This window comes from Chinchilla lanigera, unplaced genomic scaffold, assembly GCF_000276665.1.
Source record: "Chinchilla lanigera isolate Chin_1 unplaced genomic scaffold, ChiLan1.0 scaffold00050, whole genome shotgun sequence".
Taxonomy (NCBI): domain Eukaryota; kingdom Metazoa; phylum Chordata; class Mammalia; order Rodentia; family Chinchillidae; genus Chinchilla; species Chinchilla lanigera.
This window is the reverse complement of record NW_004955451.1, coordinates 15555319-15563422: the sequence shown is the minus strand read 5'-3', so window position 1 is coordinate 15563422 and position 8104 is coordinate 15555319. Positions and strand designations below refer to the sequence as shown.

The window sequence follows — 8104 nt, the reverse complement described above, 5'->3', positions numbered from 1 at the left end:
TCAACATTTACCATTTATGTTTCCAGTGTACAAGAGTTCTGTGTATTCCATCCAAAGGTGGAGAAGCAAGTTATGATTCATAGCATGAAAAGGACATGTTCTCATGACCTTGCTTTCAATCCAAGGTCTGTATTTCACATGTGAAATTTCTTTGCCAACATGACCCATAATGAAGGAGTCATTTGACTAATATGCAGTTTTATATTTCTCTGCACAGAGGAAGCGTTACAGTTGTACAACAATCATTGTCAGCCATGGGAAGACACCCTGTGCTGTGTAGACTGAGACTGAATAATACAGTACCAAGGAGCAGAGTGTCATGTGACAGCTGTCTTGGAAGAAGTTGAGAAAGGAAGAAATTTATGATGTGGATCAGGAAAAAAGATGGATGAATCCTAACACTTGAGGAAAAGAAAATAATGTTTTGCACGCACCGGGAACATTTCACCAGGGAAATATACTTACCTAATTAGATAATTGCCTGTTTATTAACATAAACAACAACAGGGAAGAGAGCTTCTTGTGGCGACAACAGCTACTTGTCAGGGTATAAAAGGGGACCCGTGGCAGGGAAGCTTCCAAACCTCTCAGACACCTCCATCTCGCAAACCCACCCAGAACCTCCAGCCGCCGACACCATGGTCAACTCCTGTTGTGGCTCCGTCTGCTCTGAGCAGGGCTGTGGCCAGGAGAGCTGCTGCCGGCCCAGCTGCTGCCAGCCCACGTGCTGCAGGACCACCTGCTGCTGCCCCAGCTGCTGCGTGTCCAGCTGCTGCAGGCCCCAGGTCTGCCAGTCTGTGTGCTGCCAGCCCACCTGCTGCAGGCCTAGCTGTTGCATTTCCACCTGCTGCAGGCCCCAGTGTTGCCAAAGCAGCTGCTGCAGACCCAGCTGCTGCATCTCTAGCTGCTGTCAGCCCAGGTGCTGTGAGACCACGTGTTGCAGGCCCATCTGCTGCCGCCCCAGCTGCTGCGTGTCCAGCTGCTGCCGGCCCAGCTGTTTCCAGACCACGTGCTGCAGGACCACCTGCTGCCGCCCCAGCTGCTGCGTGTCCAGCTGCTGCAGGCCCCAGTGCTGCCAGTCTGTGTGTTGCCAGCCCACTTGCTGCAGACCCAGCTGCTGTATTTCCAGCTGCTGCAGGCCCAGCTGTTGCATCTCTAGCTGCTGCCGCCCCTCCTGTTGCCAAACCACCTGCTGCCGCCCCAGCTGTTCTAGTGCTTCTTGCTGCTGAGGGCTCTGATATGCACACGCCTGTTCTCCATCAACAACCATCCCTGATGTAGTTCACCTTGGAGCTGACCATGAGAGTCCAAGTGTAAAAACCTCTGACCCAATGAGAATTTTTTGACCTCCGGATATGCTCTCCCTTCACCCAACGTTACTATCTGTCTCCCTAATGAACACAGTTTGATTGTTCTCTTAAATTGGGTAACTACCATGTCACTTTTATGGAGATATTTGTTCTCATATTTTTTTCCAATGGAGGCATTCCTTCATTTTTAATAAATCCAAAAATTAAAGCATAGCAATATAAGGTATCATGTGTCATTATTTTTCCTTCTTAAATCATTTTCCTTCTATGGGAGTTTTAGGATAGTTCGTCTCTAAAGGATGACAGAACCACAGAACATGATCTCAGTTGCATTTGCTTGTTCCCAGTGCACAGGTTAATCTACTACAGGAGGGCGGTTCTTCCAGTAGCAACTGAGTTTGCCTGAGGATGTTCTCTAGTTAAAGTTCAGGACCTGGGCAGGACAGTAAAGCCCCGGAGAGCAGAGCTCACTCAGTGAAACAAGTGGATGAGCAAAGGCTCTTGATGGCCTTTCTTTGGCAGAGTGCCCGTCAGCCTTCTGGAGCTCCTCAGAGGGACCGGAACCCACCTGCCTCCATGCAAGTTGCTTCCATGCTGTCACTAGCACTCACTTCCCTCTCTGACCTGTAATGTTTTCCCAGTCCCCTCTAGTGCTTCCTGAGATCGTTTTCCAAGTGAAGCACTTGTGTTCAAATCCCCTTGTGTGGTTGCTCCAGAGGACACCCAGTCTGTGACGTCGGTGTTCCTAGTCTCGATTCTGGTGGCCTCCCACACATTTCCACATGATATGCATTGCTCCCTTGATGTCAGGGCTCAGGTGGGTTTGCCGTCCATTGAACTGGTAAATCTTCCACTTTATTTTCCAGTATTTGCACAGCTGTTTTAGGGAGGTTATGTTGAATTATTTTAAGGATCTGGGCAGTAGGACCGTACCATGTCAGTCACCCTCTCCCTACAGGCACTGTATTTAAAGTTTACTCCCCTAGGCTGTGTGTTGAAGGAGCTGTGCTCTAGGAGGTGTCATTCTAAGAAATGTGTGGTAAGTTGGATTCAGTAAAAACAGATACCTACGAGGAATTTTTGCATGAAAGTTAATAGAGAAAAACTCTTGGGAGAAATGTGGAAGAAGGCACATAAATGTTAGAGTAATTCAGTTTCCATGAATTCTATCTTATGTGACCTCCTGGGGACTCTCAAGTGAGAGTGACACCTCAGTTTGCCACCTCCAGGAGCTGAGGTGGCTTCACACTTGCACTACTGATCAATTATCACTAGCTGCAGGCCTCCCTGGGCAGGAGGGGAGGGAACAGTTAGGGTGGAGTGTGCCATAGGAAGGGGCCCCTATAGCTGAGGATAGTTAGCTGGAGAGTGGAACAGGGACACGCTGTGAGCCCTGTGTGCACCTGTGGTAACTGGAGAATGGGGAACTACAGGGTAGGAGAGATTCTGGGCAGGAACTCTGCCATCCACCCCATCCTCTTATTTCTCTTATTGGGACTGAGAAGTGAGCATGTGAATGATACAGTCATTGCTAGGACTTCACCTGGCATGTGCTTTAGCAGCCTTTGAAAATGCTTTGGGGGAGGAGTTTACAAAGTTTGGAGAACTGGGCTGGAGAAAACTTGGAAGGCTGTGAGCAAAGTGTGTTGGGCAATTATAGCGGGAGTGCGGAAGATGAGCCTGTTGACTGGCAAAATGAATGGTAAATGTGCTGTTCCTGAGGCTTCAGATGAGAACGAAGACAGTGCTGGGACAGAAGTTGCTGCATTTTGACCGTGCCCTACCACACTGCGTGAGGCTGAGGTGGAAGGCAAAGTAGTAATTCAGCTGGGGGAGGAAAGTTCAAGGCAGCCCGAAGTGCATGCTGTGGCTTACCCTGCTGACTTCTTTTACAGTGAGAATGAGCAGCGAAAGCCAGAGCTGAAAGATTACAGATAAAGTCAGCTGACCGGAAAAAAAATGCCTCTAAAGTGGGGCCAAGGAGAATGGCTGTTGAAGGCATTAGTGTCATTAAAGAAGCCAAGTACTTTGCCACAGGGAAGAGGAAAGATGCTTTGAGGGCTTCTCAGAAAATGGCCAGACCCCGCCTAGCTCAGCCTCAAGGGTGAAAAAGGGAAAAATTGCTAAGAAAACTTTTGTTAAAGAAGAGAACCCCGGTACTCTATTCACTCAGGGCCGCCTAGGGTAGTGTTTCCCTGAGATCAGCCACCCATGCCCTTCCAAAACGACCTTCCCACCTCTAGGCAAGCTGACCATGGACTAAAATTGTGCACTCAAATAAATCTATAAACTGTGGGTGTGAGGTCTTTCCTCCAAGCAGTGAATGCAAATCTGACTAATATGTCCCACTGCACGGCACAGACTGGGGCGTGGCAGATGGAGGAGAGTCATGTGCTTCCTGAGACTAAATATTGACCTAGGTCAAAAGAAATGATGGACCAATATCCTCAAGGGGTGGTAGCTGATGAGGGGCTTTGTGTTGGTCTGTCACTGCCAGGCCAGATATTGAACACAGGATGTCCTGCTGTTTTTTAGACGGTATTTTTGAACATAGTACCAATATGGCAGGCTTCGGGATCTTGTAAATTTATCACCCATCTGCTGGATTAACGTGTTTGCTTAGATCGCCATAGCATTCATCTTTGTCTTTCATTGGGTCTGACTAACATGATATCATCAGCATCTTGGTGGACACTGTGTAGAGTTTCCTTCTGGACCATATTATGACAAAGAGCAGAAGAACTCTCATAGCCCCGGGGAAGTCAGTGAATCTGTCCTGGAACTGCTGTGGGTTCCCTGTGAACCCACACCCTGGGAACCCTGTTCCCTGGGTGCTCTTCTCCCTTCTTGACTTTGTCACCAACTCCATTTTCCAGTTTAGTTTCTATACATCTCTTACTGGAAACTGTTAACCTAGACTAGCTAACATTCCACATCCATCACCCCAGCCAAAATTGGATCTGCTATTTGGTAGTCCTTGTGATTGTCCACTATTATACATTTTGACACATCTGGGTTTTCTGGGGGCTGAACTAGTGAAATATACAGCAATGTGAATGGATTTTCTCTTGTATTTTTAAAAAATTATTTGAAGGCAGCACTAATCTCTATTATTTACCAGTTTACCTGGTGGACGGTGGGGAGGGTTAGTAGCTCCAGGGACTTCAAATGGACTTTTCCATATAAGATTTCTTAGTCCCATGGCTCAAGAAAAAACTGTGTTGGATTTTAAATTTCTCCAGTGGGTAAAGGATGACCAGGTGTGTCTATGGGCCTAGTGGACGGACCACGAGGTTGAACTGGGCCAAGGCTTTATTTAGTTTCTGGAAAGAAAGTATGTTAGAGCCAACTGCTGACATCACCAGCCAGGAAGAGGAAGAGACAGAGTGTCTGGGGTCCCATAATCCTTTGCAGAGCAAACATCCAATGATATATGGACTTCCCATGAAGTTCCTCCTCTTAAAGGTCCATACACCCCATACCACCAGCCTGGGTACCCAACCTTTAACACACGGAGCCTTGGGGAACACTTCTGTATTGAAAGCATTGCAATTATAATCACAAAAAATAGGGAATAATCGGGTCTCTTAGAGGATGCCAGTCTCAGCTACTACATAATGATGACCAAAGGAATAAAAACACCAAATCACATATGCCAAGATTTTATTTATGTAAAATTTAAAATCACATAAAACTAAACTCTGTTCTTTTTTTGTTTTAAAGATAAAAGAACAAAAATGTATAAACAAAATAACACAAAACAGTATAAGTAATACAGAATTTCAGACAAGGTGATAGGAAATTAACAATGGTTGGTGTATTACATATTAATATCTTCAAATTGATTACTCAGATAAACAAACATCAGCATATAAGATTAATCAAACAATTGAATATTAACTGTTCCTTTTAATAAAGCAATAGAAATCAGTAGTACAACTATCTTAGCAACCCTGTGTATACATATATACATATTTTTTCCCTTTTTTCTTTCTTTTCTCTTTTCCCTCATCCCAGTTCTTCTTTCCTTTTTGAGCAGTTTTCTTCCCTTTCGCAATATCTATTGTACCTCCTAATTTTTATTCACTCTTTCAGGTTCTTACACTAGTGAGACTATACAGTTTTTACTTAGAAATGCTTGTCTATGTGGGTAAAGTGTAAAGAAAAGCAATAAAAAAGACTACGTAAAATCATGGTAGTGATTTTCCCTGGTGGATGGAGAGAGACGGGGTCAAGAGATGACACACAGAAGCCCTTTGTGGTGATGGTACATTCTCTTTCAGACCCAAGCTTCGGGTGCATGGGACCTTGCTGAATAAATATTCGTGGGGTTGCACATGTGTACTTTATATGCTTTCAGCATATGTGTATTCTTCATAATAACAAAGGATTTTTAAAAATTCATAGGAGTTAAAAAGTTTTCTTAAAGCCTAAAAGAGATGTTTACATAGGCAATGAATGACAATTTTTAAAAAGATGATGTTTACCTATCAGTAATGATAGGCAGACAGTTCTCTTGCCATATTTTAAATATATTGCTGTGATCGCATATACCACATCACATCAAGACTGGTAATGCTGTTAAAAAGTTGGCGTGGTGGTGCATGGCAGTAACCTCAGCCCGGCACTCTGGGAGATGGAGGCAAGAGCACCATGAGTTCAAGACCAGCCTAGGACAGTTAGAGAGATCCTATCTCAAAATAAAAGAATAAACAAGGCTGGGGTTATAGTTCAGTGTGAAGGTGCTGGGTTTGTTTCTAGTACAACTACACACTTATGCAAACACACAAATATATACATATATATATATAATATATACATATCTTTAAGGATCTAATAGATCTTGGTTTCTATTCCAAAGTCACATAATTTAATTTTAAATATGTTAAATTTTCTAATCAATTTAAGATGGTGATAGTAGCTGTCTTTACTTAATTATGATACAACTACAACATTGTGATTCATCTAATGGTAGTTCATTTTAATTACAGATATAATTCTTAGCAAGGTTTATTTAAAAATATGATTGTGCGGTAACATAAGTGGTATCTAAAATAAAGGCCTTTTGCTTTGCGTGCTCTTCTTTGGAGGATATTCTATCATGTTGTTCAGGTTACTGCAGAGATAAAATATAGTTCCCAGATGGTGTTTGCAAATGTCAGTTGAGTCAGTTTATTCAAATTTCCTACAGTTGACTGAGTCCCTTTATCTCATGGCATTGTAAAAAGGCAGAAAAAAAATAGTTCAAAAAGAAAACAATTAAAAAAAACAAGAACGTAACAAAGTTGCGTTCCAACTGCTACTCTGTGTAACTGATGTGCAGCCTAGAAAGACTTCAGATAATTTGGGAGTTTTGTCTGGAGGAGAGTCATCAATTCTGCTTCTCCAGACTTCGAGTAGAATTTAGGAGGAGTACGTAGAATGAGGTCCCTCCAAGGACAGAGACTGCTCCTTAGAATGACCCAGCCTGCCAGGAACCTCGCGCGTACTGGAAACTCTGAGACGCCACCTTGTCGGTTTCTGCACGTGGCGCACCGCGTGGTGGACCGGCAGCTTTCCTTGCTCTTGAAAACCACACTTACCTGGGGAGTTGGAGGCCGCATTTGTCCCCTTTCCGTTGGTTCCACCCTCACTGCGAATAAGCGTAAGCTGATTTATTGGATCTGCATCTCTGTTTCCCATTCTTTTTCCTTTTCCTCCCTGATTTTCTTGGGTGTCTTCATGTATTTCCTGGAAAAAGGAACTACCGAGTGGAATCTGCTCAGCAGCTTGAGTCACGATGAGAGAGCGACGTGCCTCTTCAGAGCACAACTCAGCATACATCTGCTGCAGATCACCTGCGGCCGCCCCAGCTGCCGCAGCCCCTGTGCTGCCAGTCTGTGTGCTGGCGGCCTAGCCCTTGCAGGGTGAGAGTCACGGCAAGGAGCCAGGGCCCACTGGTGTGTAACTCGGGTTGGCAAGGGAATCAAAGAGTCTCGGACCCAGGACTGGGGTCGATATGGCCTGTTAAAGCCACAACGGCCAGAGGTCAAGTTTGCAAGGAAAGGCTTTCCCCAAAGTACAGTTGAGGCACTTGGACCTCATAGGCTACGTGGTCTCTGCAGCCAGCAACCTCTGGGCCGTATGAAGCAGGTCTGGAAGTTTGTTTCTAGCAAGAAGCCATCAACATTTACCATTGATGTTTCCGGTGTACAAGAGTTCTGTGTATTCCATTCAGAGATGCAGAAGCAAGTTACGACTCATAGCATGAACAGGACATGTTCTCATGACCCTGTTCTCGGCCCAGGGGTCTGTGTTTCACACACAAACTTTCTTTGGTAACATGGCCCATACTGAAGGAGTCATTAGGTGACGTGAGTTTTACTTTTCTCTGCGCTCCTAAAGTGTTATGGACGCATAAGGAATATTATTAGCCATGGAGCACAGCATGTGCTGGGACACTAAGACTGAGCAGTGATTCAGTACTGAGAGGCAGAATGTCACATGACACCTGTCTTTAAGGAAGCAAGAAAAAGGATTAGAAGTGTATTAAGAAGGACATATGAATTCTAACACAGTAGGAAAAGGAAATGATGCTCTGCCTCCACCATGAAAATTTCAGCAGGAAAATGCACTTCCATAATTACATAATTGCCTGTTTATCAAAACAAACAAAAACAGGCAACAACAGGGAAGAGTGCTGCTTGTGGTGACAACAGCTGCTCAGCAGGGTATAAAAGGGGCCAGGGGCAGGCAGGCTTCCAAACCTCTCAGACACCTCCATCTCGCAAACCCACCCAGAACCTCCAGCCGCC

General features: G+C 44.8%; 1 protein-coding gene across 1 annotated transcript in view; it reads left to right on the top strand.

Moving 5' to 3' along the window:
- Nucleotides 1-600: 600 nt before the first annotated feature.
- LOC102024969 (keratin-associated protein 4-3-like) overlaps nucleotides 601-8104 on the top strand; it is a 30019-nt gene continuing 22515 nt past the window's right edge. Inside the window, 1 exon segment of the mRNA XM_013519180.1 lies at nucleotides 601-1173. Within this exon segment, the coding sequence (XP_013374634.1) occupies nucleotides 639-1173 (535 nt within the window). The 5' untranslated portion in view covers nucleotides 601-638.